Source organism: Canis lupus, chromosome 26, assembly GCF_003254725.2.
Source record: "Canis lupus dingo isolate Sandy chromosome 26, ASM325472v2, whole genome shotgun sequence".
Taxonomy (NCBI): domain Eukaryota; kingdom Metazoa; phylum Chordata; class Mammalia; order Carnivora; family Canidae; genus Canis; species Canis lupus.
The window spans coordinates 22,310,244-22,337,556 of NC_064268.1; the positions used below are offsets into that span (position 1 = coordinate 22,310,244).

The following is a 27,313-nucleotide window of genomic DNA, read 5'->3' on the forward strand; positions in this document are numbered from 1 at the left end:
TCTCACATTTGACTATTTTCCATTCTCTCTAGACTTGTTCCCCACCAAGGACTTAAGGCCATTTACCCTACTAAGTGACCTCAGGGAATGGGGACAGTTGCCTTTTCTCCAGGCAATGTGTCCAGCAGCTCTTGGTCAAGTACTGTTGCTATAAACTATTTCTGGGAGGCTCTAGGGCCCTCTCCCTCAGCATGCCTCTGGGGAAAAAGGACCCTGTATTAACTCATGAGGATTTTCCTTAACCAACAATAAATGGAGACAATCAAATAAATAAATAAATAAATAAATAAATAAATAAATAAATAAATAAAACAGGCAGTGATTTTAGTTTACAACTCTTTATTTCAGAGATACATATGAAATTAGAATCATTCCTTTACTATCCTAAAAATCTTTTTTATATAGCCTCATTTCATTTAATATTTTTCTTCATTATCTGGTTTAATTCTCATGCTTCATTTGAGAAACATGTCAGGTACTACATTATTAGCTTAATAACAGTTTGTAACTTCAAATACTTAAAAAATTAAGCAATTTACATTATAGTTAATTTTAACTTTTGACTGATAAAAAGTTACTCGATAATAAAATTCAAGAATAAAAGTATCAAATGCTCATCCCTTTGCTCTATCCTTATAGAGACTTAAATTCCAGAATACTGGCTAACATAACCTTCAACTTCACAGTAGAAATTCGGTTTTAGGGGTGCCTGGATGGCTCAGTTGGTTATGAGTCTGTCATCAACTCAGGTCACGATCCCTGGGATTGGGCCCTGCTTCCAGCTCCCTGCTCAGTAAGGAGCCTGCTTCTCCCTCTCCTCCTGGCTCCTGCTTTCTCTTGCTATCTCTGTTGCTATCTCTGTCTTTCTCTCAAGTAAACAAATAAAATCTTTTTAAAAATTAGGTTTTAACAAGATAGTCAAGAGAATTACTTATATTACTGTCTCGCAATAAATCTAACATTCCGTAGCAAAAGACAGTTACAATTGATCACTATTTGCTTAATCATCATTGAAATCAAAGACCTGACTAGTATGTTTAAGAACTCAGACTCTAGGGACGCCTGGGTGGCTCAGCGGTTGGGCACCTTCGGCTCAGGTCATGATCCTGGGGTCTGGGATTGAGTCCCATATACGGCTCCCCACAGGGAGCCTACCTCTCTGTCACAGTCTGTGTCTCTCATGAATAAATAAATCTTAAAAAAAAAAAAAAAAAAAAGAGAACACAGACTCTAGAGCCAGACTGTAACTCACAGTTCAGTATAACTCAACTTCCTAGCTCTGTGATCTTGACCAAGTTACTTAATAACCTCACTGTACCTCAGTTTCCTCGTATATAAAATGGGAATAACAATAGTTCCTACCTCATAAGGTAGTTATGAGGACTAAGTGAGTTAATATTCAAAAAAGGACTTAGAACAATGTCTGACACCTAGTAAGCACAATACATTAGCTATAATAATCTGAAGCCAAGAGACCCTATATTTATGGAAGGACTACTACACAATTTACATGGTTTTTCCAAATATGCGTAATGGAAATTTTATTTTTTTAATATAATTAAAATTTAAGGGCAATTTCCTGAACAATTTTTCTAACTGGTTTTCAAAAAATCTTTGTAGAGATTAGGAAGCTTTTGAATTTAACAAAAGCATTATTTGACAGAACAACTTTCAAAAATCCTGTTAATTCATAAGCTAAAACCATAGGGATCCAAGACAGCACTTAATACAAAAACATTACATTGCAGAGCAAAAGGAATTGTGGCACTGTTTTTACTTTTTAGTACTGTCTCAGGAAATTGTGCAATCTGACACTTTTCCTACCGATAAGAAACTATACAGGGGCCAAATGTCCAATAAAGGTGCCTGAATTCCAAAATCACATTAGTAACATGCAAATTCCTGAGAGAACATACCCAGATGTGTAAACAGTTAACTCCAAAATAAAAGATGTGTAAACAGTTAACTCCAAAATAAAATATGAACCCAACCCACGTGTTAACCTTATTAAATATATATACTCAATATCAAATAACACTAACAAAATATTAGGAAACTAAGTTTCTAATCTCAGAGGACAAGTCACAGGAAGTCTTAAGAACTTGACAGTTTCCTCTGTTCTACAACTTAGCCCAGTCATTTTATAAGCCCATGAGGGTCAATATGCTTGCATTAAAAATGGTGTTACTTACAGGTCTCATTATTTCAAAGAAAGTTCATCTTTGACATACATCTCAATATGTTCATGTGATATTAATTCACAGAAACATTCTCATCCTTCTTAATTTCAGGTGTTCTCTACACAAATGCTTAGTGAACATTTTATTTTAGATACTGTAAAGATAGATTCTACAAATCTCAACTACTTCTCAAACTATATCTAATTATTGCAAAGTGTTAATAATTTAAATCAAAAGAATGAGAGAAAAAAAAAGAATGAGAGAATATATGTTATTAGATTCAATCTATTTTTCCATATGCTTGAAATTATTTATACATATGCACTCTATTTTAACTATTATTTTTGGATTTAGTTTGTCACTCTATAAAATAGCTTTAGATGACAGGGTCATCTTGGATGACAGGTATAATTCTGCTCATTTTACCATCTATCAGTGAAAATAAAAATGGGAGAGGAGCAAATAAAGACTGTAGTAAAATATCTTTTCATTTTACTTTAGGAAAATATCTCTAATGGCATTTCAAAAGATTAAATATTTTTTCTCTTTATTTTTTTTAAGTAGGCTCCATGCCCAATGTGGGACCTAAATCACAACCCCAAGATCAAGAGTCACATGCTCTGCCAATTGAGCCAGCCAGATGCTCCTTTCATTTTCTACTTGTTTTTTTTACACCTATAATGAGACATATATTTCAGATACCATAAAATTCATCCTTTTTAAAAAGTTTTTAAAGATTTATTTATGAGAGATAGAGAGAGAGAGAGAGAGAGAGAGAGAGAGAGGCAGAGACACAGGCAGAGGGAGAAGCAGGCTCCAAGCAGGGAGCCCGACGCAGGACTCGACCCCGGGTCTCCAGGATCACACCCTGCGCTGAAGGCAGCACCTAAACCACTGAGCCATCCAGGCTGCCCCAAAATTCATCCTTTTAAAGTATGCAGCTCAGTGGTTTTTTTATTTATTCAGTTTTGTAACCTCTGCCATAATTCTAATATTTCTATCACTCCCAAAAGAAGCACCATACCGTTTACAGTCACTTCCCACCTCTCCTCCCCAAGTCCCTGGCAAATACTAATCTATCTACTGTCTTTATGGATTTGCCTATCCTGAATATTTCACATAAATGGAATCATATGCTATGTGATGTTTTATGACTGGCTTCTTTCACTCAAAATACTTTAAAGGTTCATCTGTATTGTATCATATGTTAATATTTCTTCCTTTAGTATGGCTGAATACTAGTTCCCTGTATGAATACACCACATTTTGTTTATCCACTCAACAGTTAGTTCATCACTTACAGATTGTTTCTACTTCAGAGCTATTATGAATAATTCATGTACATTCATGTACAAGTTTTTATATGGACAAATGCTTTCATTTCTCTCAGTATATATTCAGAAGTAGAATTACCATGCCATATGGCAGCTCCATGTTCAGCATTCTGAAAAAATGCCAAAGTGTTTTCCTAAATGGCTGCACAATTTTACATTCTCAAGAATTGGGGTATGAGGACCCCAATTTCTCTACATCCTGACCAACACTTGTTATCCTTTTTACTTTTAAGCCATTCTAGTAGGTATACAGTGGCATCTCATTGAGGTTTTGATTGGCATATTCCTCATGAGTAATATCTTTCCATGTGTTTATTGGTCATTTGTACATATTCTTTGAGAAATGTCTATTCAAATACTTTGTCCATTTTTTAATTAGGTTATATTTTTATCATGAGTTGTAAGAGTTCTTTATATATTCTTGACACAACTCCATTATTAGATCATGATTTGCAAATATTTTGTTACATTGTGTGGGATTTCTTCACTTTGTTTTATGTTTTGTTTTGTTTTGTTTTGTTTTTACAAGGAAGCCATAAGTGTACAAACTATTTAACAAAGCCTACAGATTTATGTTTTCTTTGACATACCCACAGTGTAGCCACAGTGGCCTGTGGTCTTGGTACGCTGGCCTAGGACACAAAGTCCCAAGGAGTGATGAGGCCTCTGTGGGTTTGAATCTTCTTGATTCTAAGTCTTCATGAAGTTCACTGTCCAGGCCTTTGGCCAGGACCTAGCTGTATTTTCTATGCTTCACATCTTTTAGTCTGTTCCAGAATCAGTCTAGGATCTTACACTGTATAATGGTGATCACACATTCCATGTCATCCTGATGGAGCTCTCCTGATCCCCTGGTGAGGTCTATGTCTGCTTTCCTTAACACCACATATCTTTGCCCCACCCCTCCCATCACTTAACTGCAGTAATGGCAAAGACTATTTTCCACTGTCCATTGATATTAGTGTTGAGTACTCACAAAATGTGCTGGAATTCTCAGGGATCACTAAAGATATGCCACTTCTAGTGGCAGTGTGTAGGCATCCTGTGGAAGAACTCTTTTCCCTTTCTTGATGCTGTCCTTTGACATACACAAGTGTTTAATTTTAATTAAGTCCAAAGCATCTATTTCTTCTTTTGTTACTTTTGTTTTTAGTATTTTACTTAAGAAATCACTACCTATGTGGCACCTGGCTGGCTCATTTGGTAGAGCACGCAACTCTTGATTTCTGGGTCATGAGTTCAAGCCCCATGTTGAGCACAGAAATTACTTTAAAAAAATAAAATAAAAATCGCTGCCTAACCCAAAGTCACAAAGATTTTCCCTGTATTTTCATTTTTTTTTCTTTTTTTTTTTCTTTTTTTTCTTTCCCTGTATTTTCAAATAAGAGTTTTATTGTTCTTGTTCTTATGTTTGGGTCCCTGATGCACTTTTGAGTTCATTTTTGTGTATGGTATGAGGTAGGGGTTCAAATTTATTATTTTGCATGTGGAAATCTAGTTGTCCAGCACCATTTGTTAAAAAGACCATTCTTAGGGATCCCTGGATGGCTCAGCGGTTTAGCACCTGCCTCCCGCCCAGGGCATGACCCTGGAGACTGCATCTGGCTCCCTGCAAGGAGCCTGCTTCTCCCTCTGCCTGTGTCTCTGCCTCTCTCTCTGTGTGTCTCTCATGAATAAATAAATAAAATCTTAAAAAAATAATAAAAAAATAAAATAAATTAAAATTAAATTAAATTAAAAAATAAAAAGACCATTCTTTCTCCCACTAAGTGGTCTTCACACCATTGTTGAGAATCAAATGGCCATAAATGTGAGGGTTTATTTCTCGACTGTCAATTCCATTGATCTATATTATTCTTTTGTTTGTTTGTTTAAAAGATTTTATTTATTCATGAGAGACACAAAGAGAGAGCAGAGACATAGGCAGGGGAGAAGCAGGCTCCTGGTGGGGAGCCCAATGTGGAACTCGATCCCAGGACCCCAGGATCACGACCTGAGACAAAGGTAGACACTCAGTCACTAAGTCTCTCAGGCTCCCAACAGAAACTATTCTTGAACCATTCTTTCCCACATCACTACTGGCTACAAACTGAATGAAGCTCAGGTGACCAGAGCAGTACAGTTAAGCACCATGTCCCAGGGGGCCCAGTAGGACCTAAGGAGATAAGCAGAGGAAGTGAGACTTTCCATGGAGCCTGGACCCCCACCCTGTGAATCTCAGTGAGCACACAGTCCCCAGAGGAGGCGGGCTTATGCCAGTACCACACTGACTTGATTACTGTAGTTTTATAGCTTTTAAAATTAGGAATTATGGCTGCCTAGGTGGCACAGCTGGCAGCCAACTCTTGGTTTCAGCTCGGGTCATGATCTCAGGGTCATGGGATCAAGCCTCACATTGGGCTCTACACTGAGCACAGAATATACATAAGACTCTCTCTTCCTCTCCTCTCCTCTTCCTCTCCTCTGCCTCTCCTGCTGCTAACACATAGCACATGCCACCCAGGCATCCCCCATGGGAATTTTTAAACTTCCACTTTGGCAAACTTAGCCAATGATAGCATGAAAATGCCAAATGCATAATCATGGAATGGGAAGCCACATACAATAATATGCCTTCCCTTATTTAACAGTCAGAACTAACCTATTGTCCATTCTTGCAAAATTACAACACAAAGTCAGGGTTGGTTGCTGTGTTACTTAGACCACCTACCATTTCTTACCAATCCTGTTCTTTATCCACAAAATAGTACCACATCCTCATCGTAAATCATCAATTATTTGTCAACTAGAATCTCATTTAAAATAATGTAGGTTAGGGGCACCTGGCTAGCTCAGTCAGTAGAGCAAGTGATTCTTGATCTCGGGGTCATGAGTTCAAGCTCCACACTCATGTGGGCTCCCTCTCTGCTCCTTCTCTCTCTCAAATAAAAAATATTTTTTAAAAAGAATATTTGGAAAAAAAAAGAATATTTGGGGACAGATTGGGAAAACAATAACTGAATATTGCCTAAGCATTTATTTTTATTAAATATTTTATTTATTTGAGAGAGAGAGAGCACAAGCAGGGCAAGTGGCAGAGGGAGAGGGAGAAGCAGGCTCCCCGCTGAGCAAGGAACCCGATGCAGGATTGGATCCCAGGACCCTGGTATCATGACCCATCAGAAGACAAAAGACTCTGAGTCACCCAGGCGCCCCTGCCTAAGCATTTAATAAGAAGAAACTACTTAAATGGAAAGTGGGGTGTGATCATTAACTGAAAAAAAAGGTTTCAAAAACAGTATCTAGGGGGATCCCTGGGTGGCTCAGCGGTTTAGCGTCTGCCTCTGGCCCAGGGCGCGATCCTGAAGTCCCGGGATCGAGTCCCACATGGGGCTCCCAGCATGGAGCCTGCTTCTCCCTCTGCCTGTGTCTCTGCCTCTCTGTATCATTCATAAATAAATAAATAAATAAATAAATAAATAAATAAATAAATAAATCAAACCAGTATCTAGGGACGCCTGGGTGGCTCAGTGGTTAAGCGTCTGCCTTCCGGCTCAGGGCGTGATGCTGCGGTCCTGGGGATGAGTCCCATGTCGGGCTCCCTGCAGGGAGCCTGCTTCTCCCTCTGCCTATGTCTCTGTTTCTGTCTCTCTCTGTGTCTCTCATGAATAAATAAATAAAATCTTTAAAAAAAAAAAAAACAGTATCTATATACGTTTATCATACAAACCAGCAACCCCATTCTTAAATATTCACTCTTTAAACATACATAAAACACATCAAGACTTGTACATGCATGTTCATAGTAGCTCTACTCAAAATCACCAAAAACTGGAAACCCAAATGTCCATCAACTGGTGGATAGATAACAAATTGCAGAACACGTAAAATGAAGTGGTTCTCAGTAATAACAAGAATTTTATTTCTACTGACTGTGGTGGTGACTGCACAACTTGTCAGAACTCATGTAACTATAACAAAAGTATGGGTAAGGTCTAAGGCCAAATGTTGATATATGCATGCAGTAACAATTTCTGTATTGCCTTGCATCTCTGAGGACTAGGTATTAGCAAAACGAAAGGGCTTGTTAACTTTAGCTCAGTGGTGTGAAGTTCAATATATCCAAGATATACAAACTCAAGTTATTTGTGAATTGATCATGAATGTCCCTCAATCAAGGTGTAACTCCTTTGCTGTTCTCATTGTTATTGTTTTGAATTAAAAATAAAGAATGATTGGGGGGGGGGAAGAACTCATATTTTAAATTGGTAATTTTATTGTATGCAAATTATACCTAAATAAAGCCAATTTTTAAAAAATTTTTATTTATTTATGATAGTCACAGAGAGAGAGAGAGAGACAGAGACATAGGCAGAAGGAGAAGCAGGCTCCATGCACCGGGAGCCCGACATGGGATTCGATCCCGGGTCTCTAGGATCGCGCCCTGGGCCAAAGGCAGGCGCCAAACCGCTGCGCCACCCAGGGATCCCAATAAAGCCAATTTTTAAAGACGTTTTGCATATTTTTATTTTGTCTTAGTTAAAATACCTATATACATTTGTGTATGTGTGTAAATATTATTAGATAGAAAAATGCACAGAAAGTTCCGGAAAGATTTATACTGAGGTATTAATAATAATCATCTCCATATTGGTAATTTATGGTTTGGGGGTTATTTGTCTTATATTTTTCTTAAAATGTTATTTATTTGATAGAGAGAGAGCACAAGCTGGGGAAGCAAGAGAGGGAGAAGCAGGCTCCCAACACAGGATTCAATCCCAGGACGGTGAGACCACGACCTGAGCCAAAGGCAGACGTTTAATCAACTAAGCCAACAGGCACTCAGTATTTTAAAAATTGTATACAATGTATATGTTCAGTTTTCATAATAACAAAAGGGATTTTTAAAACAAAGATCAATTTTGATTTAAAATTTTCTTACAGACATGTCTCTGAGTTATCCATCTGGGTTTGTGGGTTACAAATTTAATTATATTTCTAAGTTTGGAGGTAAGGTTTTATTGTCAAAATAATATTTACAAAGTAAACAATTATTTTCTTTGGATCATAGTGAATACACATTCAACAAATATTATGTTCCAAGTATCATATTTGGATTAAACCGTGTCTCTGGTTTCTTCCCATATTAAACAATCTACTCTGGCTACTGAAGAAACACCACAAAAAGAGTAATATTAAGTTTAAACATCAGGCTTTGGCTCTAACAGAGTTTTTATAAAAATAGCAATCATTCAAAATAAACAATTGTAACCAGCAAATTCATTGGAAAAAAAATATTGCTTCTGCTTTTAGAAGAAATAGGTAATAAAAGAACAGCCCATTAATAAGAAATATGGGGTAAAAACAAACAGCTTTGAGTTACACTTTATCACATTTTTTAAAAGCTTTATTTATTTACTTGAGAGAGAGAGAGAGAGAGTATGGCAGGGTGGGTGGGGTGCAGAGGGAGGGGGAGAGAGAGAATCTCCAACAGACTCCACACTGAGTACAGAGCCTGATGTGAGAGTGGGTCTGACAACCCTGAGATAATAACCTGAGCCAAAATCAAGAATCAGAAACTTAACTGAGACATCCAGGCATCCCACACATTTAGTATTTTAAAAAATACTAACAAACGCATTGTCAAATCCCTATATAGCTCTTTAGCAGGCTTTTACAATACAATTGTGTGATGTGAGAAATTTTGTCTTTCACTATTCCTCAAGCACTCACAGAGATGCCTTAGGATCACAGAAAAGCAATGGGGGACAGGAAGAGGTCTGAGGTTTTTGCTTGCGGTTTTTCGTTGTGGGTTTGGGGGTATGGGGGAGGGTGACTTTGTCTACGCTTTGGGGTTTGTTTGGGGGGGTTTATTGGTTTTGTTTGGGTTTGGTGTTTTGTTCGCTTTTTGTTTTTTGGCTTGCTTTTAAATGGAGTTATTTAGCAAAAGAAGATAAACAACAAATATCTAAACCCCACCACATGTAAGGCATTGTTCTTACTATCTATCAACATTCTCTTTAAAAATTCTTTGGGGAAATAAATAAATAAATAAATAAATAAATAAATAAATAAATAAATAAATAAAGTTCTTTGGGATGCCCATTATACATACAAGAACACTAAGATGTATAACAGTTAAGAATTGTCAAAACTCATTCAACTAGTAAGTAGCAGAGCCAAAACCTAGAAACTTAACTATCACTAAATGATGAGATTAAAAGATTTATCCAAAACTCAACTATATTTCTTCTGACTGAGCAATGAATTAGTAGTAAACAATAAGAATATGGAATTTTAAAAATAGTTCCATGTAGGGCAGCTCCGGTGGCGCAGCGGTTTAACGCCCCCTGCAGGCCGGGGTGTGATCCTGGAGGCCCGGTATCAAGTCCCACATCAGGCTCCCTGCATGGAGCCCGCTTCTCCCTCTGCCTGTGTCTCTGCCTCTCTCTCTCTCTCTTTGTGTGTGTGTCTCTATGAATAAATAAATAAAATATTTTAAAAAATAGTTCCATGTGGGATCCCTGGGTGGCGCAGCGGTTTGGCACCTGCCTTTGGCCCAGGGCGCGATCCTGGAGACCCGGGATCGAATCCCACATCGGGCTCCTGGTGCATGGAGCCTGCTTCTCTCTCTGCCTGTGTCTCTGCCTCTCTCTCTCTCTGTCTGTGACTTAAATAAATAAATAATAAATAAAATATTTTTTTTTTTTTTTTTTTTTTTAAATTTTTATTTATTTATGATAGTCACACAGAGAGAGAGAGAGGCGCAGAGACACAGGCGGAGGGAGAAGCAGGCTCCATGCACCGGGAGCCCGACGTGGGATTCGATCCCGGGTCTCCAGGATCGCGCCCTGGGCCAAAGGCAGGCGCCAAACCGTTGCGCCACCCAGGGATCCATAAATAAAATATTTAAAAAAAAATAGTTCCATGTATAATAGCATCACATAAAATAAAATACTTAGGAATAAATTTTTGAAAGAAGTGCAAGACCTTGATCTGAAAACTACAAAACACTACTGAAAGGGCAGATTAAACACAATTTATATAAAAATCCCAGCTAATTTTTGCCAAAAATTAAAAACCTGATCCTAAAATCCATAAATAAGGGGCCAAAAAAACCTAAACAGCCTTGAAGAAAACCAAAGTTACAGGATTTATATTTAATTTCAAAACCTATTACAGAGCTACTATAATCAAATAGTATAGTACTGGCATAAGGATAGACAACAGAATAGAATTGAGAGTCCAAAAATAAAACCTAACATATAGTCAGCTAGGTTTCAGTAGGGTGCAAAGACCATTCAATGGTATAAAAACAATCCTTTCAATATATAGTGCTTGGACAACTAGATCATCATAAGCAAAAGAATGAATTTGGATCACTATCTTACAACACACACACAAATTAACTCAAAATGGATCAACAATGTAAATATAAGGGTTAAAAACAGAAAACCCTTAGAAGAAAGCATAGGGATAACTCTTCTTTTTTTTTTTTTTTTTTTTAGGGATAACTTCTTGACCTTGGATTTGGCAATGGATTCTTAGATATGACAGCAAAAGCATGAACAACAAAAGAAAAAATTGATAAATTCGACTTCATCACAATTAAAACTTTTTTTTTCAACAAAGGACATAATCAAAAAAGTGAAAGAGGAACACTTGGGTGGCTCAGTGGTTGAGCGTCTGCCTTTGACTCAGGGCATGATCCTGGGGTCCTGGGATTGAGTCCCACAACAGGCTCCCTATAGGGAGCCTGCTTCTCCCTCTGCCTATGTCTCTGCCTCTCTCTCTGCGTCTCTCATGAATAAATAAAATCTTTAAAACAAATTTTTTTAATTAAAAACAAAAGTGAAAGACAACCTACAGGAGAAAATATTTATAAATCATATATCTGACTAGGGTTTCGTATCCAGAATACTTAAATAACTCTTACAACTCAATCTATGACAAATAACCCAATTAAAAAATGGACCTAAAAAACGGACAAAGGATTTTAATAGACATTTCTCCAAAGATACACAAATAGCCAATAAGCACCAAAAAATCCCCAACATCATTAGTCATCAGGGAAATGTATATCAAAATTGCAATGAGATACCATTTTATACCTACCAGGATAGGTAAAGTTAAAAATAAATAAATAAATAAATAAATAAATAAATTAACAAACAAACAAACAATAACAAGGATTGGAAGGGATGCAGGGAAACTGGAGCCCTCATACTTTGCTGATGAAAATGTAAACAATGTAATACCTTAGGAACAGATTGTCAGCTCCACAAAAGGTTAAAAAAAAGAGTTACCATATGATCCAGCAATTAGGATATGCCCAAGAAAAATTAAAACACATCCGCACTAAAACTAATAAATGTTCCTAGCAGCATTTTTCATTAATAACCAAAAAGTGGAAAAAAAACCACATATCTATCAAGGAATAAATGGATAAACAAGGGGCACCTAGGTGGCTCAGTCAGGTAAGCATCAGCTTCAGCTCAGGTGTTGATCTTGTGATCCTAGGGTCAAGCCCAAAGTCTGGCTCCTCAAGTGGGGAATCTGCTTGACCCTCTTCCCCTCACCCTGCTGGTACTCTCTCTCTCTCTTTCAGATAAATAAAATCATTTAAAAAATGTATAAACAGGGCAGCCCGAGTGGCTCAGGGTTTAGTGCCACCTTCAGCCCAGGGCGAGATCCTGGAGACCCGGGATCGAGTCCCACATTGGGCTCCCTAAGTGGAGCCTACTTCTCCCTCTATCTGTGTCTCTGTCTCTCTCTGCGTGTCTCTCATGAATAAATAAAATCTATGCGGGGCAGCCCCGGTGGCGCAGCGGTTTGGCGCCTCCTGCAGCCTGGGGTGTGATCCTGGAGACCCGGGATCGAGTCCCACGTCGGGCTTTGCATGGAGCCTGCTTCTCCCTCTGCCTGTGTCTCTGCCTTTCTCTCTCTCTCTCTCTCTCTGAATAAATAAATAAATCTTAAAAAACAATTTTTTTAAATGTGGCATATCCATTCAATGGAGTATTATCCAGTAATAAAAAGGAATGAAGTACTTATAAATGCTACCACATGGATGAACCATAGAATGCCTGTGCAAAGTGAAAGAAACCAGACTACATATTGCAAGATTATATCATGTGAAATATCCAGGATAGTGAAATTGGTAGACAAAAAGTAGGTTACTGCCAGCAGCTAGGAGAAAGGTGAACAAAGAATGCTAGTGTGAATGGCATTTCTTTGAAATATGATGAAAATGCTCTAAAAGCAGATAATGGTGATATATCTGGGCATATAGCGAATATTCACTATAAACTATGAAACTGTACATTGAAAAGGTTGATTTTATAGTAGGTGAATTATATCTCAACAAAGCTGGGTTTGTTTTGTTTTCTTTTTAAGACACTTGAAAAGACAGTGATGGAAATGTAATATACTGCATGGTGACTATAGTTAATAATACTGAATTGTATATTTGAAAGTTGGTAAGAGTAAATCTTAAAAGTTCTCATAAGAAAAGAAACTGTAACTATATGTGATAACATGCTAACTGGGCTTACTGTGGTGACCATTTTGCAATATATACAAATATTAAGTCATTATGTTCTACACCTGCAACTAATGTTATATGTAAATTGTATCTCAATAAAAAGTCTTAAAAATCCATATAAACTGCAAAAATGACACACTGAAAAGCATCTAATTTTTCTATTTTTCTTCAGATGCAATCGCACCTCCTAAAGTCTTTTCTATATATTCACATTTTTCCAGTCAAAAACAAAAAAAGAGAGAGGGATGAAATCAACTACTAAAATTCAAAAAACCGGGACACCTGGGTGGCTCAGAGGTTGTGTCTGCCTTTGGTTCAGGGCTTGATCCTGGGATCGAGTCCCACATCAGGCTCCCTACAGGAAGCCTGCTTCTCCCTCTGCCTATGTCTCTGCCTTTCTCTCTGAGCCTCTCATGAATAAATAAAGTCTTTTAAAAAATAAATAAAATAAAATAAAATAAGTTCAAAAAGCCATGAAAAAAAAAAAAAAAAGAAAGAAAAGAAAAACCAGCCCCTGAAATATCAAATAACTTTCAAACAATTCTATTTTAGCCGGGACTCCGAACTAAAACATAAATCTCAATTTCAAAATATTACATAAAAACTACAAACACTCAGAAGAAGGTCTAAGCAAATTGCCAACTTCTCTGAATACACAGTAGTTCAGATTTACTTTGATAAAATGTAAATATTTACCTGCCTGGAAGGAACAAAATCCTATATGCCCAGTGTTCCCAAATGATGAAGAGAAAGAAGCATGTTTTTTTGTTTTGTTTTGTTTTGTTTTGTTTTTAAATCAGGGTTGGTTTTAGAATTAATTCTAACCTAGCGAGGGTATACATAGCTGATGGTTTATAGTGAGAAACGTAGTCTCTGACTTTGCCTGGAACATACTGAAAACATGGCGCAGAAGTCGGGACCTGAGCGAAATCCCATCCTACGGTAAATCTGAGAGCTACATACTAGTCTCAAGAGCTCCTACTGGGAGGCTGTGGCAGCGAGCCAGCCACCACCTGGGACCACGACGCCAGGTGCGCTGTAAGCAGAACAGGTCCCGGCAGCTGGAAGCCCACCCGGTGCCCCAGCGCCCGTCGAGTCCGTCAGTTCAAGTCAGAATCCGCGTCTCCGCGCCTTGGAGAGTCTGAGGCCCTGGGAAGAGAGCCTCGTACGCCTGGGCAGCCTGGGGCCACGCCGCGCCGCCCCGCCCCGCCCCACCCCATCCTCCGACGGCCACACCTCCAGAGTCCGTGGGGCTGGCGTCCTTCACCCCGCCGGGTGCCCCCGCGCTCGGGTGCGCGTCGAGCATTCCACGGTCACTGTGCGCTGAGCCGCCGCCAGGCTGGGCTCCCCCCGGGGGCCGACGGCTTGCTCCCTGCGGCGCCTCCGGGGCGGGCTGCACCTGAGTCTCGGGGCAGCACGGACACCTGTCTCCCCGCGCGGCCCCCCGCCTGCGGCCCCGGCCGGGGGGGCCGCCACCCCGCGGAGGCGAAGGCGGCGGCCACAAGGGGAGAGGTGGTGCGCAGTAGGCGCCGACTGTATACCGCCCCCCCCCCCGGGCGCGCGCGCACAAGCCGAGTGGGCGGCGGCGCGAGGCCGGCCAGCTCGGGCCCGGACGGTGCGGCGGGTTCCGCCCCGCGGGCGCTCGCCAGCCGCCGAGGCCCGGCCCGGCTCGTACCGACGGAGTTTCACAAAGAAAGTCTCCCGGCCCGCGCCCCTCACGCACTCACCGGCGCCGGCGCCGGCGGCGACTCTGGCTCCCGCCGCCTACGGCTCCGTGCCGGGGTCGGCCCCGGTGTTGGCTCAGGCGCCGGCGGCGGCGACTGCTCCATCCCCGCGGGGCCCGGGCCGCGTCCGCCTCGAGCTAACGGTCCCGCCAGCTAGGCGCGCGCGCCGGAGCCGCGCGCCATGTTCCCGCCGTCCCGCGCGCCGCCGCGGCAGCCCGCGCCGCCCCCCCGCAACCGCGCACGCGCGCACTCGCCGCGCCGGCCCCGCGCGCGCCGCCGCGGGGGCCCCCCACCGCGCACGCGCGCACTCGCCGCGCCCCTTCCCCGCGCGCCCCGCCTGCCCCGCCTCGCGCCCTCCGGAGCCGGCCGCTGTTCCCGGCATCGCGCCCACCCCCTCCGCCCCCGTCCGGCCTGACTGGAGCGCTGGCCGTTCTGGACTCGGCGCCGCCGCCTGCCTCGCTGCGGACGACCCCCGCGCGGGGCTCTGGGCACCTTCCCCGCGCTGCACCCATGCGCTTCGCGGGTCACGCCCGGCTTGCGGCGAAGGATTTACCCCCAAGAGGTGCCGGGGAAGAGCGCAGCTAAGGTGATGAGATCCCCGTCTTGGAAGTGTGCAAGCACGTGCGCGAAAGTAAGTGGCACAGTGAATGCTGAGTTCGAGTCCCACATCTCCTTTGCATGATTAAGGTCAACTAAGGCACCCTGGAAGGACTCAGTGAAACAATCCGGATGGTGTCAGCACAGCTCCTAGTACTAGGTGTAGTCGGGTGACCGGTCCTACGTAGTTTTGCGTACTGGTTAAAACCAAGGTTCTATTTATTTATTCATGAGAGAGAGAGAGAGAGAGAGGCAAACACACAGGCAGAGGGAGAGAAGCAGGCTCCAGGCAGGGAGCCCGACATAGGACTCGATCCCTGGACCCCAGGATCACGAAGGCAGACAGACGCCCAACCGCTGAGCCACCCAGGGATCCTCGAGAAGGGGAAATCTCAGTTCAAGTCTTAGCCTCCACCTCTTGCAAACTGGGAAAACTTTAACAAGTCACTTGATGGAAGCAGAGAGCCTCGATTTTGATTTCTAAATCAGCAAACGGGGAGCATGGCAATACTTCACAGGGTCGAGGTGAGCTTTCAGATGATGCATGTCCCTCCCAGAGCACAAGGCCTTGGGAGCACCAAGCTTTCCAGGCTTCGCTGATAGAATTCTGGCCCTAGCCTTCCAAGACTCCTAAAAGTTTAATGAAAGGGGCTCTGCTCCCAAACTCTGTGGTATAATTAGCTGGGAGGGGTTCCCTCAACCTTGGGGCTGGAGGGACTGTTACTTCCCACATCTTCACTTTCCATTCTCTGCCCCAAATCTCTCTGAAAACCCTAAAGTTGGCAGAAAAACAATAGCATCAAATGTTCTTCCCTAATAGAAAAAGAGAGTCTCCAAGGGTCTCCTATTGGAGTTTGTACATGGTTGAATTTATTAGTTTGACCTTTTCCAGGCAGTAGTGACAATAATTCAACCTGGAGTAAAAAAGGGAAGCAAATTCAAGTCTCTGGGTGGTAGCTCACTTCAGGCATAGCTGGATCGAGGTGTTCAAACAAGGTCTTAAATCTTGAATCTCTTTCAGCTCTGCTTGCCTCTTGGATGCCTTCTTTCTCATGCAGCTCTCTCCAGTGTCCTGGGCAGCACCTAGCTCATATATGACCAGGAAAGCCAGAGCTATTTGCCAATAATTGCAGCCAGTCTCAGGGTTGACTCATTGCACTTATTTGAAGTCCCTACCTGAGCTGATCACAGCAAGAGTGGCCAAACCTGGCTATACTGAGCCCGCCTAGGAAGGGGATGGGGTCAGGGGAGTGAGAGGAGGGACACCTCCCCCAGGAAAATAGTGATACAGTTGTCACAAGAGGCATCAGATGAGGACAGGAACAAATAAAAGGTGTCCACTCCACCATTATCTAGGCATGCAGCAGGTGGAACAACATGCCTGTTCTGCCCAAGGGAGTGGCAGTTACTTCAGCCACTGGAAATTGCCCCTCCACCTCTGCTCTCACCATCCACCCAGTCCTGACATTTCCCAAATGTTAGGTCAAAGGCATCTCAATTATCTGCCCATCTTGTGTGTGCCTCTGCCCCCAAAACCTGAACAGACTGTACTACTTCCCTGCTCAAGGATTTTCTGTGGCTCCCCTCTAGCTACTTATGTGGTCCTCCCACCTTTAATGATGGAAGCCACCAATGACAGATCCCTTATTACATGTAGATACTTTAAATGGCCTTCCCCCATTCAATCCTCACAAACACCATATGAGACATACTCTTATTGCACCTACCTTGTAGATAAGGACACAAAAGCTCAGTAATTTCAAATCCAAAGTCAGGAAGTACAAAGAGCTCATACTGACACGATATTGTTTCTACCACTAGTGTTGCCATCCAGGCTCCATTTGCTCATGTTTCAAAGTCTTGGGCCCACCTCTAGGTAGGAGACCAGGCAGACATTTAGCTTTACCATCTCCCCTTTTCCCCCATGAGATAAGGAAAAAGAATTGCCTCAAAAGAAAATTGGAGTGACGTCAGAAGAAGTGGATGCTGGGTGGCCCCAAATAAGCAGCTGAGGGGCATCTGGGTAGCCCAGTCAGTTAAGCATCTGCCTTTAGCTCAGATCATGATCCCAGGGTCTTGGGATGGAGCCCCACATCAGCCTCTCCCTGTCCCTCTGCCCCTAGCCAGCCTCCCACCCCCCACTCTTGTTGTTTCTCCCTCTCTCTCAAATAAATAAAATCTTTAAAATAAATAAATAAGCAGTTGACATCTCTTTATTGAGGAATATAGTAGTTTCCTATGGCCTCTATAAAAAATTACCACAAATTGGGTGGTTTAAAACAACACAAATTTATTTTCTTATTGTTTTGTAGTTCAAAAGCCTGAAATCATTTCCACTAGTGAAAGTCAAGATGTAAAGGACTGGTCCCTCCAGGAGAGGCTCTGAGGGGAGAATGCATGTCCTTGCCTTTTTTTCAGCTTCTAGTGGCCACCTGTATCCCTTGGCTTATGGCCCCTTCCTCCCTCTTCAAAGCAGCTCACTCCATTCTCTTCTGACTCCTTTGGTGTCCCTCTCAAAAGAAACATTGTGATGATGTTGGACCCACCCAGAAAAGAAGGATAGTCTTCCCATCTCAGGATCCTTAACTCAATCACATCTGCAAAATCTCCTTTGCCACGTAAAGGAACATATTCATACATGATGGGGATTGGGATGAGATCATCTTTGGGAGCCATTATTCTATCTACTATGGTTGGTATAATCAGAGGGAGCAAATGAAAAGTGCTCTGGAAACAGAGAAGGGCTGGCTGACTCTGCCCCAAGAGGGGAAAAATGCCCTAAGAAACCACAGCCTTCACAGTACATATTCAAATGAGCTAAAAACCCATCTAACTTGGCAATCTCAGTCTCCTTCTTTTAAATATGCAAACCACTTAAATCCCCATCTACCCCCCAACCCCCCACCCATACACACACACAAACACCAGGCCAGCCAAGCCTCAGAATGCTTGCTCACCCTTCTAATGGAAATTGTCAACCACCACTAACTGCCCACAGCAACAGCTGTGTGCCCCGATGCCCTGGTTGGCTCATCAGTGGCATCAGAACCAAGGCATTGGCATTCAACTCATGATATGACCAGTGAGCTATAATGTGGCCTACTATCAACAAGTCAAAGATACATGGGAAGCAAAATCAGTGCGTCAAAGAGACAAGAGGAGCCAAGCATTACAAATGCATGGGCTCCTCATGGATTCCAGGTCCAGACATCTATAACCTTGAAACAAATCCCCTTTATCATGAATGAATGAGCTTTTGTTCCTTGCCACCACGTTATCCCAACTTCCACAGATCATGGAGCTGTACCCTCTTGTAGTAATTGAACACACTGGCATTTGGGATTTAGATATCAGTCTCTTGTGAGTTTTGTCAGTGTGAGTCAATTCAGGTCAGTTGTTTTTTGTCAAAGGAGTTATGGGATGACTCTCAGATTTCAAAGCTGTTTGGATTTTAGAAATGCAGATAAGGCATGTGGGCATTTCATGTTGAGCCCATTTCAACATTCCTGAGTCTGACTGTATTTGAGTCCAAGAAGATGAGGAATATTAGAGTGAGAAAGACCTGGGTTGGGTCCCACCTCTGACATTTGCTCTGTGACACTGGACAAGTCACCTTGCTCTTTCATCCTGGGTTTCTCACCTACGACATTTGGGCAGTCAGAGGACTTATACCATAACATCACTGTGAGGACTGGACAAGACCAGCCAAGGGAAGGACTTTATACAAGGCCTTCTTGGTCATTGTTGGCTCAACATGAAATGCCCACATGCCTTATCTATATTTCTAAAATCCAAACAGCTTTGAAATCTGAGAGTCATCCCCTAACTCCTTTGACAGAAAAAAACTGACCTGAATTGATATGCGGCACTAATAGTCTTTTCTAACTGTTTTATTGTGAATATTTGCTGCAAACATATTTAAGTGTTTGGTTATAGGACTCTGCTGGGTGTTACAAAATAAAGTCAATGTGCCACATATCCTTCCTAAAATCAGGAAATATTCTAATTTTACAACTTTTCTGGTCCCATAGTTCCAGTGATGATGGACCTGTATCTTTATGTAGGTGAGAATGAGAATTTAAAACTGGTTCCTGGGATACGGTACCAAAGTACCTCCTATCTCATGAGGACTTTGGCAATCAGTCAGGCTCTACAGAATCCACCCCAACCTTGCTGTGCACCTTTCCCAGCAACTTGCTAAAGGACCTTTCAAATTTGTATGCAGCTTGCCCAGGCTGAGACCAGGGATACCCACCAGGTTCCAGCCAACGTAAAGCACCAGACAGAAAGCACAAAACTGCAAATACACAAAAAAGCCATGCAAGTAAGGATCTCCTTATCAAGCAGAAGCACAGGTTCAGGTTCCACTAGGTTTGGAATTATGTATTGATGATTGGGAAAAAACCACTGTTTGCATAATTAAAATTAAAACTACAAAAAACAGATTTAAAGAAAATGGCAGCAGGATTCAAGAAGGTTGGGGTCTTTCATGTTCAAACAGTGTTCACGACACAGCAGCACACATAGCCAGACGCTTTGTGGTGTCAGCATCCTCTGCTTCCCCTTCAAGAAGCCGCTTTCGACTTGTGGAAGGCTGGAAATAAAAAGGGAGAAGTGTTCAAAGAAAAGCACTGGCTTTAAAATTATTTTTTTTTAAGATTTTATTTATTTATTCATGAGAGACACAGAGAGATAGGCAGAGACACAGGCAGAGGGAGAATCAGGCTCCACTCAGGGAGCCCGACGTGGGTCTCCAGGATCATGCCCTGGGCCAAAGGTGGCACTAAACCGCTGAGCCACCAGGGCTACCCTGGCTTTAAAATTATTAAAAATTCCACTATGCTTCCTATAAATTTGGAGCATTTCATGTGAAACTTCTAATACCAAGAATTATGAGTTGCCTTCCTTGACATCTGAGCCCTCACCCCACCTCCCCAGACTCAGACATGCTTATCGAATGGACATTTCTTTCCCCTGTGGCATCCAACCACTTGATGTATACTCAAAGTAAGCAGCATAACCACCCTCCCTCCTCTCTGTCATCCTCTCCTAAATTATGAAATTTAAAGGGACTACAATTACCTCTTGCTGGGAGCCCCAAATATTGCTGTTTTGTAGGAAGACAATCTTTTTTGTGTCTTTGTTTTCCCATTCATAAAATTTCAAGGGGACAGTAGGAAGGGGAATATTATTCACCAAAAGAAGACAGAATAGGAATAAACAGATTAACATATACTAACAAAGAACTTTAGAGGGATAAAATTATGATCAATAATCAACCACTTGCCCAGATTTGTACATTTCCAACAAGTTTTTTTTTTTTTTAAGATTTTATTTATTTATTCATGAGAGACACAGAGAGAAAGAGAGAGGCAGAGACACAGGCAGAGGGAGAAAGCAGGCTCCATGCAGGGAGCCCGATGTGGGACTTGATCCCAGGACTTCAGGATCACGCCCCGAGCCAAAGGCAGGCGCCAAACCACTGAGCCACCCAGGAATCCCCCCATTTCCAGCAAGTTTAAATTTGAACTTCTAATAGAGTCTTCCAGTTTTGCCTTACAGGAAACCTTCTGAATGACAATCTCTGGCTGTGCTTTTTTAATGTATTAAACATACTCTTCCTTACTAATCAAATCTTCTAAGGGTGCTAAAGCAGATCGAGCTGAAATACAATATCTACTACATTATTCCAAAAAAGATATCTATATACATTAAGCAATTGCTACTAAAGAGTCCTCTCAAGCTCATCACCCTTGCTCATTCAGTCTTTAAAACTGAGCCTATGTTTAATGACCATGATTTGGAATACCTGGGCTGGAACCTGGAGTAGAGCTGTCGACTTCTTTTCTTCAGAAAGTAAATTCTGAAATTTTCTCTTCATGTCCTCATCCTGTGAAGAAATGAAAAAAAAAAAAAAACTAAGTAGGCTATGTGTGACAGAAAGAAAGGTCCTAGAAAGAAAGGGCTAGGGTGCCCCTGGAAAGGAAAGTGGGTAAAGACACCCAGTCTGTCCACCAAAAGGCATGCTCTTGCTGAGGCTCCAGGAGAAAATGGGCACGTGCTCCTCACCTCTGCCTTCCCAGGGGAGTCTAATCAGCAGTCAATACTTAGTCAACACTGGCTGAATCAAACCCACTTCCTCAGGGCTCTCAGTGGGTCAGAGAGAACCACAGACGTTAGTAGTCAAAAGACATTCAGAACCAGCATCCCAGGTCCTCTCAGAGGGCAATCAGGAAGCCAGAGGCTGGGACTGGCTCAGCACCCTATTAGCAGACTCCATGAAGCTCCCCCAATATTTCCAGGAGGTGCCCCCTCCCCATGCCAACAATAAGACCATATACTGGGACCATCCTAACAAAGCAACCCAGCACCCCAGCAAATTCTCCCAGCAAATACTACACAAGTCACCAGAAGGACTAGAAGCCCACAATATCCCAGAGCTAATGAGAAAGGAAGACAAATGAACAGATCATAGCATTACAGGTGCTTTGGCCGCTAGAGGAAGGGGAGGGGCGGCCTGCAAGTGCACACAGAGAACTCCTACCCAGATGTCTATTAAGGGTAATTCCCACTTCCATGAATGTTACTTCTGCAGGGTTCAAGGGTTTGCATCTGGGAATCCTGAAAAGTAACCTGGTGCAGCTCTACCATCTTCAGAAAGGTGAAATATCCATGACTAGGATGGGGCCAGCTGGAAGACCAGTTTAGTTACTCACAAGTAGCATGTGCACAATACAGACCCACAGCTAGCTGATTCCAAAACCCCGTGTACCTTGCCGCCCAACCCCTTCCCACTCTTCCCACTTAGCTAAGAGCACTACAGTGGGTGAGGGCAGAGGACACAGGAGGGAAGACCTCCAATATGTAGCAGTTTGACGCGTACAGAAAAACTGCCGTGCTCCATGAGAAAATGCTCTGCATCACTTGCCATCAGGGAAATACAAATCAAAACCACAATGAGATACCACCTCACACCAGTGAGAATGGGGAAAATTAACAAGGCAGGAAACCACAAATGTTGGAGAGGATGCGGAGAAAAGGGAACCCTCTTACACTGTTGGTGGCAATGTGAACTGGTGCAGCCACTCTGGAAAACTGTGTGGAGGTTCCTCAAAGGGTTAAAAATAGACCTGCCCTACGACCCAGCAATTGCACTGTTGGGGATTTACCCCAAAGATTCAGATGCAATGAAACGCCGGGACACCTGCACCCCGATGTTTACAGAAGCAATGTCCACAATAGCCAATCTGTGGAAGGAGCCTCGGTGTCCATCAAACATGAATGGATAAAGAAGATGTGGTTTATGTATACAATGGAATATTCCTCAGCCATTAGAAACGACAAATACCCACCATTTGCTTCAACGTGGATGGAACTGGAGGGTATTATGCTGAGTGAAGTAAGTCAATCGGAGAAGGACAAACAGTGTATGTTCTCATTCATTTGGGGAATATAAATAATAGTGAAAGGGAATATAAGAGAAGGGAGAAGAAATGTGTGGGAAATATCAGAAAGGGAGACAGACCATAAAGACTCCTAACTCTGGGAAATGAACTAGGGGTGGTGGAAGGGGAGGAGGGCGGGGGGTGGGGGTGAGTGGGTGACGGGCACTGAGGGGGACACTTGACGGGATGAGCACTGGGTGTTATTCTGGATGTTGGTAAATTGAACACCAATAAAAAATTATTTTATTAAAAAAAAAAAAGAAAAACTGCCGTGCTCAAGGATTAACTTACCTGTTCTATACCTAGTAGCTGAATCACCTGCTTCTATCACCCTGTTTACTGCAGCACTCAGGATAGCACCCCACTGCCCATTCTGAGAGCACCACGTTCATCTGGTTCTGATCCACAATCTCCCTTAGGATCTCGCTTCCTACACAATGCCACTCTCAAAATTCCTTCCCCTATTTCCTTCTATTCCTGCTCACAGCCTTCACTGGGAATGCCCTCCTTGCTTTCCTGCCCATCAACCTCACCCTCCTTTCTCATTCACTCAGTGAACAAACACTTCCTGAGCAGCCTTAGGTGCCAGGGCACTGTAAAAGGCACAGGGACCTCCATATAGAGGGACTCAATCAACATTGAAAATGCTGTTCCCCATTGTGACTAAACCGTGTCCACCTCTGCCCCCTAAATTCAAATGTTGAAATAGTAACCACCAGTGACTATTTGGAGACTGGGCCTTTAGGGAGGCAATTAAGTTAAAATGAGGCTATATTAGGGTGGGATTCTGATCCAATAGAACTAATGTCCTCATAAGAAGAGAAAGAGATGCCAGGGATGTGAGCAAAGAGAAAAGACCACGTAAGGACAGAGAGAAGGCAGCCATCTGCAAGGCAAGGAGAGAGGCCTCAGGAGAAACCCAATGTGCTGACACCTTGAAATTGGGATTTCTAGCCTCCAGAACTGTGAGGAAATAAATTTCTGTTGTTTAAGCCACTCAGTCTGTGCTATTTTGTTACAGCAGCTCTAGCAAACTATGCATTCATGTCATCCCCAGATCACTCAGCCTTTAGGAGTTCTTCATACTGTATGAACTGCAAGTACCTGAAGCCCAATGGATTGTGACCCTATCTCATTCTGAGGATCCCCACCCCCATACTCTGCACCTACCCCTATTGCCACACATGTCCCACTGTCCTATTGTGACTATGGTCAGGGTTGGCCCCCACCCAGACGGTCAACTGCCGGAGGGAAGGACTCCTCTTACTCTTCTTTGTGTCCCCAGTATCTACTCATTGACAGAGCTCATTAACTGTCCTCTGAAAGAATGAGCGCACAATGAAGCAGAACCACATGGCAACACCCTGTATGGCAGGTCTTCAGTACAGCCAAACAGAACTCCCCACAAGCTTATTTAGACCTGTATTTAAAACAAGTCGGGCAGCGGGGTGGCTCAGCGGTTTAGCGCCTGCCTTCTGCCCAGGGCGTGATCGTGGGGACCTGGGATTGAGTACCCCGTCGGGCTCCCTGCATGGAGTCTGCTTGTCCATCTCTAGCTGCTCGTCCGTGTGTGTGTGTGTGTGTGTGTGTGTGTGTGTGTGTGTTTTCTGCATGCACGTGTGCATACATGCCCTCTCTAATAAATAAATAAATCTTTCTTTAAAATTTTTATTTTTTTTTTAAAGATTTATTTATTCATAGAGACACAGAGAGAGAGAGAGGCAGAGACACAGGCAGAGGGAGAAGCAGGCTCCATGCAGGGAGCCCAACTCAGGACTCGATCCTGGGTCTCCAGGATCACACCCTGGGCTGCAGGCGGCACTAAACTGCTGCGCCACAGGGCCGCCCAAAAACTTTTAAAAAGGGGGGCAGCCCGGGTGGCACAGCGGTTTGGCACCACCTTTGGCCCGGGGCCTGATCCTGGAGACCTGGGATGGAGTCCCATGTCAGGCTCCCTGCATGGAGTCTGCTTCTCCCTCTGCCTGTGTCTCTGCCTCTCCCTCTCTCTCTCTCTGTGTGTCTCTCATGAATAAATAGATAAAATCTTAAAAAAAAATTTTTTTTTAAGTCATCAATTAGCAATAATATGGAAAAGGAGCTCATTATGTGCCACAGGTAGCAATGTGTATTTGTAAATACCCTTCCTTGAGATGTCTACAATCTATTCAAAAATTTAAATTGTGGGCAGCCCAGGTGGCTCAGCGGTTTAGCACTGCCTTCAGCCCGGGTCCTGATCCCAGGGTCCTGGGATTGAGTCCCATGTCCAGCTCCCTGCATGGAGCCTGCTTCTCCCTCTGCCTGTGTCTCTGCCTCTCTCTCTCTGTGTCTTTTATGAATAAATAAATAAAATATTTTTTAAAAATTTAAATTGTAAAATACCTCAAAGGCAAGCAGGAAGGAGTTCTCTATTTCAGGAAGTTAATTTGAGACCAAAATGTGGATATATAGGATGTCATAGGATGATATAAAGGATGTTCCCCAAACAGCACTATTAAGAACAAGAGAGACTGGAACTCACATTCCAAACACTCAGTCCAGGGCCAGACCCACAAAACCATTTGGCTTCTTCAAAACCACTGAAATATTCCCCAAATAAAACCTAAACTATCACTAGCAGATGATTAACGTGGGCAGTGTCTGCATTCTTGTCCGCAGTCTGTGTTCATTCCACCCTTTTGCAGCAAAAACAAAATGTGGACAAAAGAGTATTCCAGTGAGAGCCCTGTGGCAGGGCTGAACTTCACCTTTTCGTCAGTTGTTAGTAACGGTTTTCTTTTGAGACAAACAGAACAAGAAAAATAGGTTACGCACGTTCATAAATTTCGAGCAGCTACAAGCCCTGTTCCCTGGCCTAACTGGCAAGCTCTATTTTCTTTTTTTTTTTTTTCTTTCCAAGACTAGCACAGTTCCTCCACCTCCACATCTGGCCCCAAGAGTTTCCCTATTAGGGCACATAAAAAGAGCCAAGAGGCATGTTTTTCTTTTTCATCAAAATTAAATCCCCACATGCAAAAGCACCCTTTGTTTCCAAATTCCTTTTCTCCAGGGTCCTGCTGTTTCAAATCTGTGTGGTCTATTAAGTGCTAAATCATCTGACAGATTTCTTCTGGGGGAGACTGCTGTTTCCAGGGTAATATCCCAAACAAATCTATCTACTTTTTTTTTTTTCTTTTAAGGATTTGTTGTTCTCAACCTGAGTTGGCCTGAGCAAAAACCGTTAGGTATGGAGGGCTGGAACAGAGAAAGAAGAGGGACAGTCTTCCCAGAGTCCCAGAAGCACAGTGCTGAAACTGGATGGCCCTAAGGAGTTCCCGGACCAGTAAACCCCAGAGTACTTGAGCCTCTAGCTCAAGCTAGCTGGTAAAGTTCCCCATCCCTACAGGAAACAGACCAAATGGAAATTAACAAAGAGGGGTAAGGCTGCGCTGAATGGAGCTGCATTTAACAAAAGGCCTGACATCCATCAGAAAACCTGGCCCATGCTGTAAAAGATTAGCCCAGCAAAGCCACAAAGGACTTCTGAGTCTGGCAGCTAGAATGAGGTCAGGGTATAATCTAACAACAGCCACAATCCCTGGCAGGGACACATAGGTAATAGAGACTTGAAAGTGCAGGTGACAGTCTGTATTAACAGCATGTTTACTCACCAAAAATAAGTGGGGCTCTGTATGCCCAATTACTCAGGCTTGGGAAATAAACAGATTATACCCCAGAGAGGCTACCCTCCTCCTCCTCTTCCTTCCCCTGCTCCCATGACTTAATTAAGGTTGAAGACAGCTGGAATGCAGCCCATCCCACCTGACTGATAGAAGAGGCTGGCATGGGTCGGGTTGTGGTGGAGGTTCCACACTAGAACCACCTCTCAAAGTACCAGAGCCCAACTGCAGACTCAGGGAACCCAAGTGGGACCAGGACAGGCCATAAAGTGAGCTTGGCCGTCCCAGGACCCACAAGTTAATTTGAAAAGGTTATACTCAGGGCACCTGGGTGGCTCAGGTCGTGATTCTGGGATCCTGGGATCGGATCCTACATTGGGCTCCCTACAGGGAGCCTGCTTCTCCCTCTGCCTATGTCTCTGACTCTCTCTCTGGGTCTTTCATAAATAAATAAAATCTTTAAACAAAACAAAACAAAACAAAAAAAGGTTATACCCAAAGACACACCTACACTCATGACCCATATACACACATAAACATACCTGATACATCGAAAGCTCATTCTAAAGCAAGTGCACATTAAACAGTCTCAACAAGGCAAACAGGTTTCCAACTTCTTCCTTTATCCCTCAGGCACCACTGAGGGCTGCCTATATATTTTATGCTAGCAAGCACTGTCCTAACCCACCTGAAGCCACGGGTGTCTTAAAGCTTCTTCCGTCGTAAAACGCACCTTTGGATCCACCATCAACAACTTCTTGACAAGATCCAGGGCTAAAGCGGTAAGATAATCAAATATCAAACCACAGTGGAAAAGGCAGGCACATTAAATCAGCAAAATTAAAGTATACCAG

General features: G+C 42.9%; 2 protein-coding genes and 1 pseudogene across 2 annotated transcripts in view; all 3 read right to left on the minus strand.

Moving 5' to 3' along the window:
• TTC28 (tetratricopeptide repeat domain 28) overlaps positions 1 to 14,936 on the minus strand; it is a 628,115-nt gene extending 613,179 nt beyond the window's left edge. The window contains 1 exon segment of the mRNA XM_025474404.3: positions 14,765 to 14,936. Coding sequence (XP_025330189.3) covers positions 14,765 to 14,866 — 102 coding nt within the window. The 5' untranslated portion in view covers positions 14,867 to 14,936.
• LOC112676337 (40S ribosomal protein S18-like) lies at positions 381 to 14,343 on the minus strand (annotated as a pseudogene).
• Positions 14,937 to 17,628: 2,692 nt separating the features above from the next.
• The window catches only part of CHEK2 (checkpoint kinase 2), a 51,196-nt gene continuing 41,511 nt past the window's right edge, over positions 17,629 to 27,313 (minus strand). The window contains 3 exon segments of the mRNA XM_035706226.2: positions 17,629 to 19,952; positions 21,168 to 21,248; positions 27,148 to 27,233. Of these exon segments, the coding sequence (XP_035562119.1) occupies positions 19,863 to 19,952; positions 21,168 to 21,248; positions 27,148 to 27,233 (257 nt within the window). The 3' untranslated portion in view covers positions 17,629 to 19,862.